At 44.6% G+C, this 19,438-nt stretch overlaps 1 protein-coding gene across 1 annotated transcript in view; it reads right to left on the bottom strand.

Moving 5' to 3' along the window:
- SLC6A20 (solute carrier family 6 member 20) overlaps positions 1-19,438 on the bottom strand; it is a 101,126-nt gene that overhangs the window by 39,674 nt on the left and 42,014 nt on the right. The window contains exons 4-6 of the mRNA XM_033930177.1: positions 8,696-8,923; positions 5,304-5,414; positions 1,903-2,144 (exon numbers count right to left, since the gene is read on the bottom strand). Coding sequence (XP_033786068.1) covers positions 1,903-2,144; positions 5,304-5,414; positions 8,696-8,923 — 581 coding nt within the window. The remainder of the gene's footprint in view (positions 1-1,902; positions 2,145-5,303; positions 5,415-8,695; positions 8,924-19,438) is intronic.

Below are 19,438 nucleotides of genomic sequence, written 5' to 3'. Positions count from 1 at the left end.
TGGAAGCCAAAGGAAAACATACATTTTTTGTATGCTATACTGTATGTTTGGCTCGTTTCTACTTCAGTTTTGTTCTTGCCTTTTCGTTTTGTCTTCCTTCCACCATCTCTTATCTGCCTTCCTTATCATCCTTTTCAATGTGATTTGGCAGCTCCTGTCAATCATAGGCTGGCTGTGCAAGATTGCTAATTCTAGATGCCTGGGTGACCTAATGCCTGTGCATGTGATTTTCTGTTTTTGTGTTTAAAACATTTTGCTGAAAGCACAACAGTGCAAAAGAGTAAAACAGATTTTATGCTGTTTATTCTAGGAATAAGCAGTGGGCTTTCCTAAGTCCATCTTAATAATGTCATGCAGATTTTTTAAGGAAATTATCCAAATCTTTTTTTAATTACATGTTGAATGAAAAATATTTTCCCAGGTTTGTTTTAAATCTACTACTTAAAAGCTTTATTGCATGCCCCTTTACTCCTAGTATATATTTATTTTTATTTTTTAGTATATATATATTTATCTTTTGGCATGGCCCATCAGTTATAGCATTTGCTACATGATGGGCCATGCCAAAAGATAAATGTAGCATTTGCTACATGAATTGATTTTTTGTCACGTATGGTTAAGGGGCTGGAGGAGTTGCCGTACAGCGAAAGATTAGAGAAACTGGGCCTCTTCTCCCTTGAGCAGAGGAGATTGAGAGGGGACATGATAGAAACATTCAAGGTACTGAAGGGAATAGACTTAGTAGCTAAGGCAGGGAGAACGAGAGGGCACTCTCTAAAGTTGAAAGGGGATAGATTCCATACAAACGTAAGGAAGTTCTGTGGTAGAAAGCAACATATTTATTTGGCTCATAACTTGCTGGCGCCCGATATTTTTAGCTCACAGTGAAAAAAGTTTGCTCACAACACCCGCCCGCTTAGAGGGAACAATCCGGACCCTATAAAAGTCCAAAAATTGTTCTGTAGCTCCAATTTGGAATGATATTCTGTTACAGATTAGACTCATACCATCATCCATTCTATTCCATAAAGCCCTGAAAGCATACTTATTTCAAAACTACTTTGAAGAAACAACTCTCTTCTGAATATAAATTTAACTCTCATTATGTAAGCTCAGATTATTGTTTTATCTTATTTCATTTTGCTTAAGACTTCTGTCTTCGCAACTCACATTGAATTCTAGAATAGAATGAACCATCCTTGCCAAAAGGGAGTTGACCAGGGTCATAGAAACATAGAAACATAGAAGATGACGGCAGAAAAGAGCTACAGCCCATCAAGTCTGCCCACTCTACTTACCCATCCCCTGTCTATGCCCTAATGACCCAATTTCCTTATCTTGACCCTCGTAGGGATCCCACATGGGTATCCCATTTATTCTTAAAGTCTGGCACGCTGTCTGCCTCGATCACCTGCACTGGAAGCTTGTTCCAATGATCAACCACTCTCTCTGTGAAGAAATACTTTCTGGTGTCGCCATGAAATTTTCCGCCCCTGAGTTTGAGCGGGTGCCCTCTTGTGGCCGAGGGTCCCTTGAGAAAGAAAATATCATCTTCCACTTTGACACGTCCCGTGAGGTACTTAAATGTTTCAAAAGTGCACTGCTATCAAGTTTGTCATCAATGATAGTATGTTATAATGTTGATGGATTAGCCCCAGAAATAGTAGCATACTTTGAAGGGAAGAAAGGACAGATTTCTGTAGAAAAGACCTATGGGGCCCTAAAAGCTAATATACAGTACTGTAGAATAACACATTGATGAAGAATTTATTATTGTATCACAGTCTCCAAGCTATCCCCTAGGTGCCAGAAATAAGAAATCTAAAATTCTTAGCTAAGAGTTTCTTAAATTTTTGATACTTTCATCCCATGAAGACCAAGAAAGGTTCTACATTTGCTTACCTGCTCAGGCAATTTTCATAGTTAAAGGTTGCTTTGAAGCCATAGATGGAGAAAGTCACAATGCTGGCAAATATGGAGGTGCCACTATTTATCAGTGAGACAACAATGGCGTGTTTTTCACAGTTGTTGTTTGGCTCGTTGTAGCTAGCAAAAGCTATCAGAGTTCCAAAGCCGAGCCCCAGCGAGAAAAATATCTGTGTAGCTGCATTAATCCAGGCCTTAGGGTTTGCTAGCTGCTCCAGCTACAAAAGAAAAATGGAGCCATTCAAACAGCGTATGCGTACACTTCAAGCCCTATATTCCCTTCTAGGTTTATAGACGTACTGTCTGAAATCAGAGGTAACTTAATTCACAAGTGGCAAAGCAAAAGTACAAGTGAATTCACAAATGATGCACCACAGCCATTTGGGTCTTCCCTCCCTCTACACACATACTCTGCAATCAGACAGCTCTGCATAAGATTGGCATATATCAATTTGTTATAATTTTCATCTATTTTAACTGGCTATGTCCAGGGTTGTAGAAAAGCTCTGGCATTCTGTAATATGACAGAAATATGAGTCAGAATTGCTAAGCAGGATGCACAAGTTTGACTCTTCTTAGCTCCTCTCATTGGCCTTTGCTGCTGACGCTTCTTGGGTGAGCTGAACTCCAAAAGAGAGGAAGGAGACTACTGCCCGGCCCACCCCACCTACCTGTAGCTATATCCCTCAACAATTAGTATTTGAGTCCAGCAGGAGATGAAGTATCGCTACACAGTGCACCGAACTACTGCCTGAATGCTACTGGGATTTATTAACTGCCTTTACATGAAGAGATTCACCCAAAGCAGTTTACAATACATTGAATAGTATTCAGCTACTCTTAGGTATTTTCCCTATCAGTCCTGGCAAGCTCATAATCTATCTGTGGTACCTGGAGCAATGGTGAGCTAAGCGGCTTGCCCAGAGTCACAAGGAGAAGGCTGGGATCCAACCTGCAACCTCAGGGTGCTGAGGCAGCAGCTCTGACCACTAGGCCACATTCCCTTCTAAATGATTCAACAGATGTATTTTTTCTCTTTTGGACTGACAGTTTCTTCCTTCTCTGAGCTTTCAGCTCTCCTAGCTACCAGGGACATGGACATAGGTAAGCTGTGACCTCCCTCCTTCCCTTCCTTCCTTTCTTTCCTTTGAAGTTTAGCTCAGCCAGTCAGCATCAGGGGCACAGACCAATGAGAGGAGAATTGGAAGTAGTCAATATTCACTCTGCCTAGTGCCCTTCCCCCAAGATAACCTCGTCCTGCTAAAAAATTTAGTTCTGGCTATACTACTGCTTGTATGTAATGGGCCCATACTGATGTCCATTATTTCAATTTTTCTTTAATAGTTAATTCTTAATTAAGTCCAAACATTCTCCCCAAGGGATTATGAGTGTTAGCCAATTATAGATTGGATATACTACTGCTAGCCATGGTGCCACGAGTCTTCTCTTGTAAATAAGAATTTATTCCCCTTATTTTTATATCCCCTTATTAAGTCAACTTAATCATTACAGCAACAATCTTCAGCCAGGGGCTACAATCACCCTATGGCAGTCAGCTAATATGGACCCTAAATCTAATCAACATAATATCTCCAGATTAGTTAATTTTACTCATACCATGATTAATCAAATGAAATATACTTTATCTCTGGTTATTAAGATTTGTGTGATTGAGAAACCCTATGTTACTTATTGCAGGTGAGCATAGGCAGGAGCATGGGGGGGGGGGGGAGGGTAACACAGTAGACTGCTTGAGCGAGATAGAAGATAAGCAGCTTTTGCAGCATAGGCAGGAAACAATGTCCATGAACCTAGATTGAGGTTAGGACAGGGAGGGTAGGTGAAGAGATAGACCATATAAGGGTAAAAGAAAATAAGGGTTGGGATCATTCTGGGAGGGGAAGAATGAGAGTAGTGGGAGATGTAAATAGGGGAGGAGAGAACGGAAGAAGTTTAGGGGAGAGCTGATAGGATGTGAGCCACCTCAGCCTGAACCAATGGGCACGTGGACAAGAGGAGGTGGAATGGGAAAATAAACTTGTTGAGACTGGTAAAAAGACTTTTTGTTTAGCAGGAGTTAAGATATGGAACTCTCTGGTGGGTCAGATACGGAATTGTCGTGAAAGGATCTGGGGGCCATTGACAACTTACTGTAATGAGTAGATACCATTTTCTATTGAAAGTATATTTGCAAATGGGAGGAGGGTGGATTAAAGTTTACTGTAGGTTTAATCAATAGAAAATAATATTTATATTTGTATATTTTTGATTAAATGCTAAAGGAAAGGGTGGGTGGGAAGGGAATAAATTTATTTATTTGATATGTTATACTAGAAAGAAATTCAAGTGATGTATTTAATTTTAAATGTTTTATTATTTGTACACTTGTAAGATTAAAAAATGAATAAAGAATATATTTTTTAAAAAAAGGAAATTACTTAAAATGCAGTTATTTGTAGATGCCTTTCTCTAGAAATAATTTTCTTTGGTAGAGTTGATGAACTACTCATAATCGCTATTACACAAAGCGATGGTATTATTTTGCAGCCATGATTTTTAAGGTCGGGTTTTATGTTTATTTTATCATGTTTTTGTTTTAAAACTATGTATGTAAACTATCTAAACCGTTTAGTTGTAAACAGGATAGAAATTTTTTAAATAAAAAATAAATAATGTGAAGTAAAAGTGTGCCGGGTGTGCCTACTTGTTGGACACCCGGTCTTGCAAGAATGCTAAATAAACAATTTGCTGCTTCACTTTGGTGTCTTCCCAGAGTTTGTTCAGAGAAAGAATATTACTTCTGATTGATAGATAGATTAGATAGATAGATAGATAGATTAGATAGATACTTTGATCTATCTATCTTTTGAACCTCAAATAAATGAAGTATTGAAAAGTTCATTGTTTCTACATAGTAACATAGTAAATGATGGCAGATAAAGACCTGAACAGTCCATCCAGTTTGCCCATTAGTTGTACTCATTAAAAATACATGATTAAATTAACTTGTCTCTTTTCTTTGATATTTCTGGCCACCTGATACTGTCCTAAGTTCCAACTGCTGGCTCCAGCCTATCCAACCATCCCATCCCTCCCTATCACGGGTCCACAAGCCCCCCTCCCTCGCTCCCGATCACGGGTCAAAACCAGCAAAAAAAAAATAAACAAACCTGTGACTCCCCTGAGTTGGCTCCTTTGCACCTCCTGGGACGGGCCTACCAGGTTCTTAGAAGCTTCATGGAAGAAGAGGCAATATCGCATAACATTTTTATTTTATTTAAAAATTATATTCCGGACTTCCCACAGTTCATAATAATAGTCTGTTGTAAGTATTATTGTAAATACATTTTTTCACCATAAAATATCTATTTCTGTACCTTTGGTGTAAACATGTACGTCAGTCCATTTACTGCTCCGTGTAAAGTCAGTCCTCTAATTAAATATATGAGGAGGACAAAGTAGGGCAAAGAAGCGGTCACATAGACAACCTGTAAGAAAGAGCAAACAGGCGACATGAAAAAGTCATGAAAGAATTTTCATTCTATTGTTCCATAAACATATTTTGCCAGTTTGAGACTAGGAAAGCCCTATTATCAACAAAGAGGCAACAATGATCAAACTCAACTAAATTTAGACATTCTGAAATTGAGGCAGTAGTTCAATATTGATAGCTATCTGCTACCTATCAATAAAAGATTATTTCTCCTGTGCATTTTTCCCAATTCTATAGCGTTATAGCCACTGATGACTAAACAACTGTAAGTATAATTCAACTATTTGCAGTGTGAGATAGTGAAGAGGATAATGCTTTTTTTTCTCATCTTCTCCCTTGTCTAGTATAAAATGCAATGCAGTAATGATGAACCTAAAAAACTTATTGTTAAATTGTATTTATACTTTTCATTAGAAGGCCCCTTGCTCACTTAAGACACACCCTGACAGCAACACTTGCCTGACTGTGAACCTGTTCAGGAGCTGCACAACTTCATTCCTCCAGGGGGCCCTAGTACTTCTGGCTTTCAAATTGTCTGTAGTGGAAGCTCACAAGATACATTTTTGTGTATTTGGTTTACAAACTATTTTAATGTACCTTATATACTTGAATATAAAACAATATGAATATAAGTTGAAGTACCCTTTTCTACCCCAAAAAGGAGCAAAAAAGGTTGACTTGAATATAAGTGGTGTGTGTGTGTGTTAATATTCATGTGTCCTGCTCTGATAGGCTCTGCACCAGCCTCCCTCACTCCCTCCCTGCTAGGCTCTCTACCCTGTTCCCCTCCCTCCCTGACAGGCTTTCCACCCTGTCCCCCTCCTTCCCTGACAGGCTCTGTACCCTGTCCCACCTCCCTGCCCTGTACCCTGTCCCCCCTATCTCCCAATGTCCTGCAGGCCTCCACCAAGCCTGCCTTATGACCTGGTGGTCCAATGATAGGCTGGGACAGGAGGGATCCCTCGTGTCTTCTGTCCTGGCCAACTCTGACAATTTTTTTACCTCCCTCCCACCTCCTTTTTGAATCCATGGTGGTCCAGCAGTGTACCTGGAAGGAGCGAGCTTTATGCACTCCTGCCCTGCGCTGAGCACCTCCCTGAATAGCTGCCTCAAGTTCTCATGGCATAGTGGTGTACCGAGCATGAGTGAGCTTTTAGCTCTCTTGCCCGGCCCTGAGCCGTTCCCTGCTGCCAGTTCTCACGAATCCCGTGAGAACTGGTGGCAGCCATTCAGTGATCAGTTCAGTGCCAGGCAGGAGCGCAAAAAGCTCACTCCTGCCCGGTACACTTCTGGACTGCAAGAACTCACAGCAGCTATTCAGAGAGGCACAGAATGTGGCAGGAGATTGGAAAACTCGCTCCTGCCCAGTATACCGCTTGATCACCAGTGATTAAAAAAGGTACGCGGGAGGAAGGTAAAAAAATTTTCTGAGTCATACGGCACCAGGTCATACGGCAGGCTGGCGGAGGCCTGCAACAAGTCTGGGAGGGGGGCGGGTGGGCGCTGACCCGAACATAGGATGAGACCCCCATTTTTAGGCCACTTTTTTGGCCCCCAAATCTCATATTTGAGTATATGTGGTAAATTGTTTAGTTGCCTTGCAAATCAGCCCAGTTGACAATCCTTGAGAAGTTAACTGGTAGGTTGTCACCCTAATCTAGTCTTTCTTTGGTAGACTGGTATGATGTGCTAGGTATGAGTCATAGTTTCCAAATCATGAACATGTTTTTGACTGTAAAAGCAATTTGTATAGTATGTAAATTCAAAAGTCACCACCAACATCTTCTCTCATATCAAGCAGCATTATGGGGTACAGACCTGGAACAATTACTTATGCTAGCTAATACTTACAGGAAATTTAGGAAACACCTAAAAAAATATCTGTTCCTGAACTACTTCGGCAACTGATTTGTACAATCTTTCCCACTTAACTGATCCCTAGAACCACGATTCACTAGTATTAACTTGTCAATTCCACTCAATTTGTATTATTTTTTAATCATTGTAAACCGCATAGAACTTCATGGTCTTGCGGTATATAAACTGTTATTATTATTATTAAATTTGCAATGAGCTGCAGTCTTTCATAAGTACTCTACAGTGATCCAATACATTCCTGCTCGTGTGCCTCCTGTCTGAATTGCCTTTGTAACTACGAGATTGCTTGTTTCAGAAGGATTAAAAGAAGTTCTTCTCTGCACAAAAGCTGGTCGGATCTGCATATGAGTTGACTCTTCCATGAACCTTCTGTTACAGTAGCTTTAAAAGTACAGTTGCCCAAAATGACTGCCAGACAATTTTTAAAATGGTGTGTGCATTCTTAGAGATCACTAATCCCATTGCACAGCTGCCTTCTCAGTGCTCATAAAGGCCCGAAGGAAAGGTGTCAACCTCAACTCCTTCCAAAATACTTAGTGTGGAAACTCCTCAACAAGAATCTTCTGTGAAAACATGGTTTTTTAATGTTACATAGATCTTTTTGGACCCCCGTTAGGGGTCAAAGGTTGGACAGTTCTAAATCTAATAGATGCTGGCACTGTCATCTAGACATTGATCATCTGTTGTCATCTAGACACTGGATCATCTGTTGTTCTATTGTCCTTTGATACTCAACTTTGAAAGTCACTATGGGGACATATTAATCTCATATTGGAATCAATAATTCCATTGACATATGAGGTAGTTATATGTGGAACATTGCTGCATATTAAGCCCCCCCTGGACTGCTATAAATGCAGGCTTTTCTTAATTATGACAGGGATAGTCATACAAATGGTAACTCGCTGAAATTCATGTCACGCTGGTTAAGTCACGCAATATAGCAGATATCAAGTAGCCACTAACTAGGCTATCTGCAATTAGGTGCCAATATGCTGTTTAACTGGCCAAGAGTTGCTCCTGGCTGGTTAAATAGTTTTGAGAGATTAGGTAAAGATATTAGTAGGTTCAGTTAGGGTAATAATTAAATCATCAGCAAGGAAGATTCGAAAAGAAGATTGGAAAAGTTAGAAAACACAGAAACTTAGCTGTAGCTGGGCTAGAAATTATTTAGGGCTCCTTTTACAAAGCCGGCTTTTTTATTGCCGGCTGCGGTGCTAATACCGGAGATAATACAGCTGCGGCCGTCGATAAAAAAGCCTAACTTGGCTTCATAAAAGTAGGGGGGTGGGGGTGTTAAAGAAATAAACATTGGAGATGTGGTAAATAGTTACATGAATCATAGGCTAATAGAACCCAAAGGTTGTTGCTATGGTCAGAAGTTGCCTCTTTTTATACCTTTCCAGTTGATTCAGTTCCTCTTAGGATGCAGAGATACACTGTAAACCAAGCCAGAATCAGACAGACAGCCTGCTCCCACCGAATGCTCCCATTCTCTGAAATAGATGGTGAAATGTTGATGGTTTCTCTGTACCAAAAGTACTGGGTGGGTGAGCTCTTCTCACATTCCTCAACATAACCAGTGAAATTGCTGTTCAGTGGGCAACTGGACCATGGCAGTGGATCCTTTTAGGATCAAGCAAGAAAGGAAAACATGAGAACTTTTCACTGTTGTTTATTAATATCATAATTTAAATGCAACATAGGAGCCGGGAACCATTGTTGGGGGAGTGGGACAGGGGCTTGAGGTCTGGTGCAGCAACAAATTCCATGCGGGACACTAGGAGAGTATTAAGCTTTATCAAATTAGTTCTTTTTATTTGAAATATCATTGTGTGTTATTGTATATTTGTAAATTACATGCATTAAAAAGCATTGCAGTTGTGATACGGATAAATTCTTCTATACAAAAGTCTTTCTTGTTAGCACTTCTCATAATATGACAAGCAGAACTATCATCCTACCAAAGAATTCTTCAGTATTTCATTTCATTATTTATATCCTGCCAATCTTGATGCTTCTAGGCAGGCCACAACCAACAAACAACTTGAAGTAAAACCAACAGTCACAAATTACATTATAAGTTATTTTGTGCTATACATACCAAGCTCTGTATTTGCACCTACCCCCCCCCCCCTCCTGTGCTGTTGTGAGGGGCACAAAGTTGGTATGTCTACCATCCATGACCTCTTTGGCTCACAACAGTCTGCTACTATGCTATCCTTCTCCCTTAGCACACTCGACTTCTTTCCCCACTACTAGATACTGCACTGTAACAGAAAACCCTGCAAATGGGCACTCAGGAACATCTCAAACTATACCAGCAGCAAGTCTAAGAACTCAGACTGCAACAACAATAAGTCAGCAGTCCATCTCCAAATAGTATACGAAGACCAGCTGGATACTACAGGTTCCTATACATCACCAAAATCTATCACTTCAGTGGTACATAGAAAATATAGACCATCACCTAATAAATATAAGAGACTGAAAATTAGAGATTAATTATGGAGACATAGAAATTAAATGGAAACGCCAGACTCTGTTAACGGTGGAACACTAAGGGCTCCTTTTACTAAGCTGTGTTAGGGCATTAACGCACGGAATAGCACTTGCTACATTGCCCCGCACGCTAGACACTAACGCCAGCATTGAGCTGGCGTTAGTTCTAGCCATGTAGTGTGCAGTATAGCGTGCGGTAATACTCTGTGTGCGCTAAAACTGCTAGTGCACCTTAGTAAAAGGAGCCCTAAAGAAAGAAAACCAAATGTGCCTCCTGTACAGAGCAAAATATAAGTAATGCATATTTTCAAAGCTGAAACTTTCATTTTCTAAGAACTGCAAACAAATATTTTGTATTTTTGATCATTTTATTTTTCATGTTTGGTTGGTCCTGGTTTCTCTTCGCACTTCCTCTTGGTTTTAAGTCCTTTTCCAGGATCTCATTTTCCATTTTCAGTTTCTCTTCTCACTGTCTTTTTCCCTTCAGCTCTATCTGACTCTGATCCATCTTTTCATTTTTTCCTCTATTATTCTTATCTGCCTTTTAATCTTTTAGTTAGATTTTATTCCTTCTTTTCCTCCTACATTTCTGTGTCCTTACATTTCAGATGCTTACTTCTCTAATCCTCCTATTTCTACCATCATCTCTCATTCCCATCTTTCAGCCACCTTCTAGTTCCCTATTTCCACCCTCTGTATTCATTCCCTATCTAACCTCATCTACCTCTGCTTTTCACCCCCTCACCCAACCCTGTTTCGTTCCCCGTCACTCATCCCTTCTCCACCTCCAATCCCTTTCTTTTGTCTTAAATAGGCTCTCATTCAACACACTTACCTGTAACAGGTGTTATCCGAGGACAGCAGGCAGATATTCTCACATGTGGGTGACATCATCCACAGAGCCCAGTAAGGAGAGTATTAAAGTGTATTATTACTTTAAACATTTTTCAAAGCCTCAAGACCGTTCTTACCATGTATGCCCTGATGCCTTCCCGCCCAACGTCAGCTCGTTGAACCATCAGTTCTGTAGAAAAAGCTAAGAAGTCAACTAGAGGAGGTAAGAGAGTTGTGAGAATATCTGCCTGCTGTACTTGGATAACACCTGCTACAAGTAAGTAACTGTGCTTTATCCTAGGACAAGCAGGCAGTATATTCTCACATGTGGGACTCCCTAGGTCTTATGATCAGGACTGGAGGGAAGTTGGCATTTAAACAGTGAATAAATGTTGTAGAACTGCTTGGCTGAACTGATTATCCCATTTGGAGTGATTCTTCAAACAGTAGTGGGATATGAAGGTATGAATTGAGAACCAGGTGGCTGCTTTACAAAAACCCTTAATGGGAGTTGAACATAGATGGGCTACTGAAGTCGCTGTTGCTCTAACTTTATGTGCCATGATATGACCTTCCAACATCAGCCCAGTCCGAGCATAGCAAAAAGAAATGCAGTCAGCTAGCCATGTTGAGATGGTTCTTTTGGTAAAAGAAGTTCCTAGTATGTTTGGATCAAATGACAGGAATAGTTCAGAAGTCCTGTGATGATTTGTATGATCTAAGCTAGAGTACAGTCTAATGTGTGAAGTGCTATTTCACCAGGGTGAAAATGTGGTTTTGGAAAGAAGACTGGTAGAACTATAGACTGATTGAGAAAAAAATCTTTGTAAGTCTTTGTAAGTAGAGGTATTGGTGGGAAAGCATACAGAAATCTGTCTCGCTAGTCAAGGAGGAAGGCATCGGACTCCAGATGATTGGGCGTGTAGATTCTGGAACAGAAGACTGGAAGTTTGTGATTGTGGGGGAAGCAAAAAAGGTCTACTTCTGGGATTCCCCAATCCTGAAAAGCAATGTTACTTACCGTAACAGTTGTTATCCAGGGACAGCAGGCAGCTATTCTCACTAGTGGGTGATGTCATCAGACAGAGCCCCGGTACGGACGTCTCACAAGCACGTGTTGCTTGTAGAAACTTAAAGTTTCTAGATGCCCGCACCGCGCATGCGCCGGTGCCTTCCTGCCCGGAGATCCGGGCGTGTCTCCTCAGTTCAGGTAGCTAGCCTGAGAAGCCAACCCAGGGGAGGTGGGTGGGACGTGAGAATAGCTGCCTGCTGTCCCTGGATAACAACTGTTACGGTAAGTAACATTGCTTTATCCCAGGACAAGCAGGCAGGTATTCTCACTAGTGGGTGACCTCCAAGCTAACCTCAGTGGGATGGAGGGGGAGTTGGCGACTTAAGAGAATAAATTTTTCAATACTGTTTGGACAAACTGTCCATCCCGTCTGGAGAGAGTATCCAGACAATAATGTGAGGTGAATGTGTGAACCAAGGACCAGGTGGCAGCCTTACAAATTTCCTCGATTGGTGTTGATCTGAGGAATGCTACTGAGGCTGCCATTGCTCTGACCTTATGGGCTGTGACCTTACAAGGAAGTGATAATCCAGCCTGGGCATAGCAGAAAGAGATACAAGCCGCCATCCAATTAGAGATGGTGCGCTTCGATACGGGTCTTCCCAACTTGTTAGGATCGAAGGAGACAAAAAGTTGAGGAGTGGTTCTGTGTGGCTTGGTGCGATCCAGGTAGGAAGCCAAGGCACGTTTACAGTCTAGAGTGTGAAGGGCCGATTCTCCGTGGTGAGAATGGGGCTTAGGGAAGAATACTGGAAGTACAATGGATTGGTTGAGATGGAATTCGGAGACCACCTTAGGCAGGAATTTCGGGTGAGTGCGTAGGACCACCTTGTCATGATGGAATACTGTGAATGGTGGATCCGCCATCAATGCCTGGAGTTCGCTGACTCTGCGAGCGGACGTAAGGGCTACAAGAAAAAGCACTTTCCAGGTGAGGTACTTAAGAGGGGCCCTGTTGAGTGGTTCAAACGGGGGCTTCATGAGACGGGAAAGGACTACATTGAGGTCCCAAACTACTGGGGGTGGTTTGAGAGGAGGGTTAACATGGAAGAGTCCTTTCATAAATCTGGCGACCACTGGATGGGCCGAGAGGGGTTTCCCTTGTAGGGGCTGGTGGAACGCCGCAATAGCGCTCAGGTGGACTCGTATGGATGTGGACTTGAGCCCAGATTGAGATAGGTGTAGGAGATAGTCCAGCACGGAGGATAAGGAAGCTCGCTGAGGTTCCTTTGACTTAGAAACACACCATGAGGAAAATCTGGTCCATTTCTGGGAGTAGCATTGTCGAGTGGCGGGCTTCCTGGAAGCTTCCAAGACCTCCCTCACTTCTTGTGAGAATTGGTGAGGGGTTACGTTGAGAGGAACCAAGCTGTCAGGTGGAGAGACTGCAGGTTGGGATGAAGTAGTGATCCTTGATGTTGAGTAAGCAGTGAAGGAAACACTGGAAGTGGTACTGGTTCCCTGCTGCTGAGTTGGAGTAGGAGGGAGAACCAAGGTTGTCTGGGCCACCGAGGAGCTATTAGAATCATGGTGGCCCGTTCGAGTTTCAGCTTGACCAGAGTCTTCTGGATCAGCGGGAATGGTGGGAACGCATATAGAAATCGTTTCCCCCAGTTCAGTAGAAAAGCATCTGCCTCGAGGCGATGAGGAGTGTAGATCCTGGAGCAAAACTGAGGCAGTTTGGAGTTGTGGGGAGCCGCAAAGAGGTCTATCTGAGGCGTCCCCCATTGCGTGAAGATTTGGTGAAGGGGGCTGGAATGGAGAGTCCATTCGTGCGGTTGTAGCAGACGGCTTAGTTTGTCTGCTAAGACGTTGTTCTCCCCCTGGATGTATACTGCTCTGAGTAGGGCGTTGTGGCGCACCGCCCAGTCCCAGACTCGTAGAGCTTCCTGGCAAAGGAGGGCCGAGCCCGTGCCTCCTTGCTTGTTGATATAATACATGGCGGCCTGATTGTCTGTGCGAATGAGGATTACCATGTCGTGAAGTAGATGTTGGAAAGCTTGGAGCGCATTGAAGATGGCTCTGAGTTCCAGTAGATTGATTTGGTGTAGTCTTTCCGCACTGGTCCAGAATCCTTGGGTGCGGAGACCATCCAGGTGGGCCCCCCATGCATAATTCGACGAATCGGTTGTGAGAACTTTCTGATGGGGGGGAGAGTGCATCAGCAAACCTCTGGATAGATTCGAAGAGGTCATCCACCAAAGTAGAGACTGCCGAAGAGCAGGTGTGACTGAGATGTGTTTGGATAGTGGATCGGACGTCTGATTCCACTGTGATGCCAGGGTCCACTGGGGGATCCTGAGGTGGAGTCTGGCAAAGGGTGTCACGTGTACTGTGGAGGCCATATGGCCCAGGAGCACCATCAGTTGTCTCGCCGGTAGAGTTTGGCGAGTAGACACCGCCTGGCAGAGATGAAGAAGGGACTCCATGCGTTGCAGGGGCAGGAATGCTCGGAGTCGGGTGGTGTCCAGGACCGCTCCGATGAAGGGGAGGGACTGGGTGGGTTGTAGATGAGACTTGGAAAAGTTGATCTCGAAGCCCAAATTTTGGAGGAAGTAGGTTGTAGCCAAGGCCGCCGAAGTGACCTCTGGGGCTGACGGGGCCTTGATGAGCCAGTCGTCGAGGTATGGGAACACCTGTAGACTCCTGTCCCGGAGTGCCGCGGCCACTACCACCAGGCACTTTGTGAAGACTCTGAGGGACGAAGATAGGCCGAATGGTAGCACTCGATACTGTAGGTGCAGATTTCCCACCCGAAATCTGAGGAACTTTCGGGAGGCCGGGTGAATGGGGATGTGAGTGTAGGCCTCCTTGAGATCCAGGGAGCATAACCAGTCGTTCTGCTCGAGGAGGGGGTATAGAGAAGCCAAAGTCAGCATGCGAAACTTCTCTTTGACCAGAAACTTGTTGAGGGCCCGAAGGTCTAAAATGGGTCGCAGGTCGCCCGTTTTCTTCGGGACGAGGAAGTACCGGGAGTAAAACCCTCGGTTCAATTGGTCTGACGGGACCGGCTCGACAGCCCGAAGCTGAAGTAAGGTTTGGACTTCCTGGAGAAGAAGGGCGGTCTGCGTCGAGCTTGAAGGATACTCTCTTGGAGGATGGTCCGGGAGGACCCGGTGGAATTGAAGAGAGTATCCTTCTCTTATGATGGTGAGGACCCATAGGTCCGTGGTTATGGCCTCCCATCGATGGTAAAAAAGATGGAGGCGGCCCCCTATGGGAGAGGCCGAGGTTATGCTCCCGGGAGGGGCGTCAAAAGGGCTGGGGAGCCTTAGGTGCAGCCGGTGGCTGAGGTTTTTGCTGAGACTTCTGGGGAGGTTGTCTCTTCGCAGGCTGTCTCGCAGCAGGCGTTTGTCTGGGCATGTAACGCCGCTGGTAAATCAGGGGTGGCCTGGAAGGTCGAGACTGTTGAGGTTTGGGTTTGGGCCGCAGGATGGATTGAAAAGATTTTTCATGATCCGACAGCTTCTTGGTAACAGTTTCGATAGACTCATCGAACAGGTCAGCTCCAGCACATGGTACGTTGGCGAGTCTGTCCTGGAGGTTGGGATCCATATCGATTGTACGGAGCCATGCCAGGCGACGCATAGCTACCGCGCTTGCGGCGGCGCGTGCCGAGAGTTCGAATGCATCGAAGGAGGATTGCATCAGCTGGAGGCGTAATTGGGAGAGGGAGGCTACCACTTCCTCGAACTCGAATCGAGCTTGGTTGTCTATGAACGGAGTGAACTTGCGGAGCACCGGCAAGAAGAACTCCAGATAGGAAGAGAAAAAGAAATTGTAGTTTAGTACCCGTGACGCCATCATGGAGTTTTGGTAGAATTTTCTACCAAATTTGTCCATCGTTCTCCCCTCTCGGCCCGGCGGTACAGAGGCGTAGACCTGGGAGGGATGAGAGCGTTTAAGGGAGGACTCGACCAGTAGTGATTGGTGGGAGAGTTGAGGGCCCTCAAACCCTTTATGGTGCACGATGCGGTATCGAGCATCGAGTTTGCTGGGGATCGCCGGTATGGAATACGGTGTTTCGAAGCACTGCATGAAGGTCTGGTCCAGTAATTTGTGCAAGGGGAGCCGAAGCGACTCCGTTGGAGGGTTAGGTAAATGCATGGTGTCCAGATACTCTTTGGAGTATCGGGAGCCCGTGTCAAGGGTCACATCCAGATCATCCGCTATTTGTCGGAGGAATGATGAGAAGGACAATTGTTCCGCCAGCGTCGGTCTGTGGGACGGGCTGGAGGAGGAGGAGGCCTCCAGGTCCATGGACATCGGGGAGTGGCAAGGAGAATCGGGCACCGATGTCTCCTCGTACTCCGGGCCCCCCGGAGGGGACACCTCTGATGAGGAGTATCCCCTACGTTGCAGTTTTTTCTGCGGTGACACCTCCGAATGGCGTGAGGAGTGCCAGGATGAGTGTCTCGATCGGTGCCCGTCTCGGTGGCGAGACGGGGATCGGGATCGTCTGTGCATCGCATGGTCTCCCGAGGCCCCCAAGTGGATAGGGCTGGAAGCGGTGGATCGCAACTGGGTTTGCGATGCGGGTTCTTGCGATGCTACCCAAGTCTGGTAAGGAGTACGGAAGAACTCTTCCTGACTATGCCCAGGGCTTCGAGTATCGATCGGAGGTCTGGTCCCATGTTGGCGCGGAGGCGTAATGGGTTCTAATGGCGGCATATCGGTAAGCGAGGCTTGCCGCGTGGGCATCGCCGGCCTCCCCCGTTCGTCCTCGTCGGTTGTCGAGGTCGAACGGTGTGGGGGAGGGGGAGGGGGCGGACCGCCCCTTTGGACCGGTACCGGGAGGTCACCCTGTATGGCAGCGATGAGCCCGGGTCCGATGGTCTGCATGAGCTCAACGAATTGAGCTTCCAGCACGGACCGTAGCGAAGCCGATAAGGAGGGATCCGCACCGAAAGGGGGTCCTCCTGCACGGACATCGCGCTCCTTCGAGGCCGAGTGCTTCTGCTTAGTAGCTTTCGGCACTTTGATGACCACTGGTGGCACTGTGGAAGGAAGAGGTACCTGAACCGAGGAGACCGGGGCAGGCACCGACGTCGAGCTCGTGGATGGTGTCGGGTTGAGCGATGCCGGTTTCACCACACTCGATGCAGGAGGGGTCGATACCGGTTTCGCCCGAACCGGGGAGGTATCAGATGAAGTGGAGGCTGAGGGATCCTTAGCTGCGTCCATCTTGAACATCGATTCCCACAATAGGCAACGCCGCTTGAATGAGCGTGCCGTAAGGGTAGAGCAAGGCCTGCACGATTTCGGGATGTGGTCAGGGCCCAAACACTGCAAACAGCGCCAGTGAGGGTCCGTGAGTGAAATCGCGCGTTGGCACTTGCTGCACTTTTTAAACCCGGTGATTGGCCGGGACATAGGCCGGAAAATCTCCGCCGCGAGGTCGAAGCCAGTGGGCCTGAGCCACGTGGCCGGCCCGTTCGACCCGCCGGAGGAAATAATCTTCTTTTTTTTTTTTTTTTTTTACTGAAAAAGAAAAGTACTGTTAACTGTAATTAAAAGAAAGCGAAAACGCGGACAAGGAAGGCAAATTTAACTGAATTCAGCTAGCGCATGATGAAGTTGAACTTCTCAGCTCCGCGGAAAAGAAAGAACTGAGGAGACACGCCCGGATCTCCGGGCAGGAAGGCACCGGCGCATGCGCGGTGCAGGCATCTAGAAACTTTAAGTTTCTACAAGCAACACGTGCTTGTGAGACGTCCGTACCGGGGCTCTGTCTGATGACATCACCCACTAGTGAGAATACCTGCCTGCTTGTCCTGGGATAATATATATTTTATCACAGTCGAGTTGAGTGACTACTTGTGAAGTTGTAGGAGTCTGCTCAACTTGACTGCTAAGATATTCTGTTTTCTTGCTAGGTAGACTACTTTCAGGAAAATGTTGCAAGGAATCACCCAAGACCAGATTTGGATCACTTCTTGGCAGAGCCGGTGAGACCCATACCCCAGTGCATGGCTACTTGATTGTCTGTATGAATAAGTATTACTTTATTGAGGAAGTTATCCTGAAATGTGCATAGAGCATTGCGGATTGCTTGAAGCTTGGGGATATTGATGTGTAGAGTTTTCTCATTAGGGGTCCAACTGCCTTGAATGTGGAAGACATTGAGGTGAGCTCCCCAACTGAGCATGGAATGACGAAGCTCCGAGGTTACTCACAATCATTGGGATAATGCTCTGGTGGCTTGAGACTATTGAGTTGAGAGTGCTCACTGAGGATTTCTGAGAAGTAGACGAGCAAATGGAGTTACATGAACTGTATATGCCATGTGGCCTAGGAGATTCATCATTTGGTGTGCTGTAATGCATTGAAGAGAGGAGATCTTCTGGCAGATATGAATCAGAGTGTGGAACCTCTGTTGTTGCAAAAAGGCATGTGCACTCTAGAATTTCAGTGGGTTGTAAATAAGATTTCTGGTAATTGCTTGAAAATCCAAGAAGTTCTAATAGACGTATTGTTGAATTTGTGGCCTGGTGAGCTTGTTGAGGTGTTGGGGCCTTGATTAACCACTCATCCAGGTATGGGAACATGGGAAAACTGTGTGAGCAGAGGATTGCAGCCACTACTACTAAACATTTCATGAATACTCAGGGTGCTAATGCTAGTCCAAATGGGAGGTATTTCCTGTGGCACAACAAAAAACAAAAGAAGACCCAACAATCCACAGTAAAATCGATCCAACGAAGAGCAAAAACAGACTGTGGATAGGATGTTCTGAAAATGATTTATTTCTCTTCACAATAAAATCATAAAATTACAATTACAAATATAATAGTCCGACTGAACCCTACACGGTCCGTGTTTTGGTGAACACACCTTCCCCAGGAGTCCAGTTGATGTAAAAACACAAAAAAATAAAAAGGATTAAAAGCAAATAACTTGTCTTTGAGCAGATAGCCGAAAGTAACTGAAGACAAGCAGAATATCTGTTTTTGCTCTTCGTTAGAAGTATTTCCTGTGGGCCAGGAGGATGGGAACATGCGTGTAGGAGATCTAGAGAGCAGAACCAGTTATTCTTCTCTAAAAACAGTAATAGGGTAACCAGAGAGACCATTTGAAATTTATTCTTCACTATTTGTTGAGAGCATGGAGGTCCAGAATTAGATGGAGATTTCCAGTCTTTTCTGGTATGAGAAAATATTTGGAGTGGAACCCTCAGACCTTCTCCAGTAGAGGAACTTTCTCTGTAGTATTGAGTTGGAGGAGGACTGAGAGCTAAGAAGGGTCTTTTGATGGGAATTGAAATTGGACTTTCTTGGAGGATAATTTAGAGGTCTCTTGTGGAGGACCCAGTAGTCTCATAAGAACATATGAATTGCCATACTAGGACAGTCCAAAGGTCCATCAAGGGTCCAACACTGGTAAAAGTGAGTGAGATGACCTCCTATAGGAAGAGATGGAGGTTGACAAATGCTGGCTAAACTCTCCATGAGAAAGTCTCTCCTTGAGAAAGTCTCTCTATGAGAAAGTCAAAAAGACTTTTGAGACTTTTGCTGTGCCTGGGGTTGTGATTTTTGGGTATGCTGCTATCTGGGACGCCTCTGAGCAGGAGTTCTAGAAGATTATACTTGCATTTTGAATAATAAGTAGAGTGTTTGGGATTATAAAAATGCTTTGTCATTTGAGATTTAGATATTTTAGCAGATGACAAAGTGGTCATAGAATCCTCATATCTTTTGATTTTCTGAATGGCTTCTTCTCTCTTGTCACCATAT

The sequence above is a fragment of the Geotrypetes seraphini genome, chromosome 2 (genome assembly GCF_902459505.1).
Source record: "Geotrypetes seraphini chromosome 2, aGeoSer1.1, whole genome shotgun sequence".
Classification (NCBI taxonomy): domain Eukaryota; kingdom Metazoa; phylum Chordata; class Amphibia; order Gymnophiona; family Dermophiidae; genus Geotrypetes; species Geotrypetes seraphini.
This window is presented reverse-complemented; position numbering and strand designations above follow the sequence as displayed.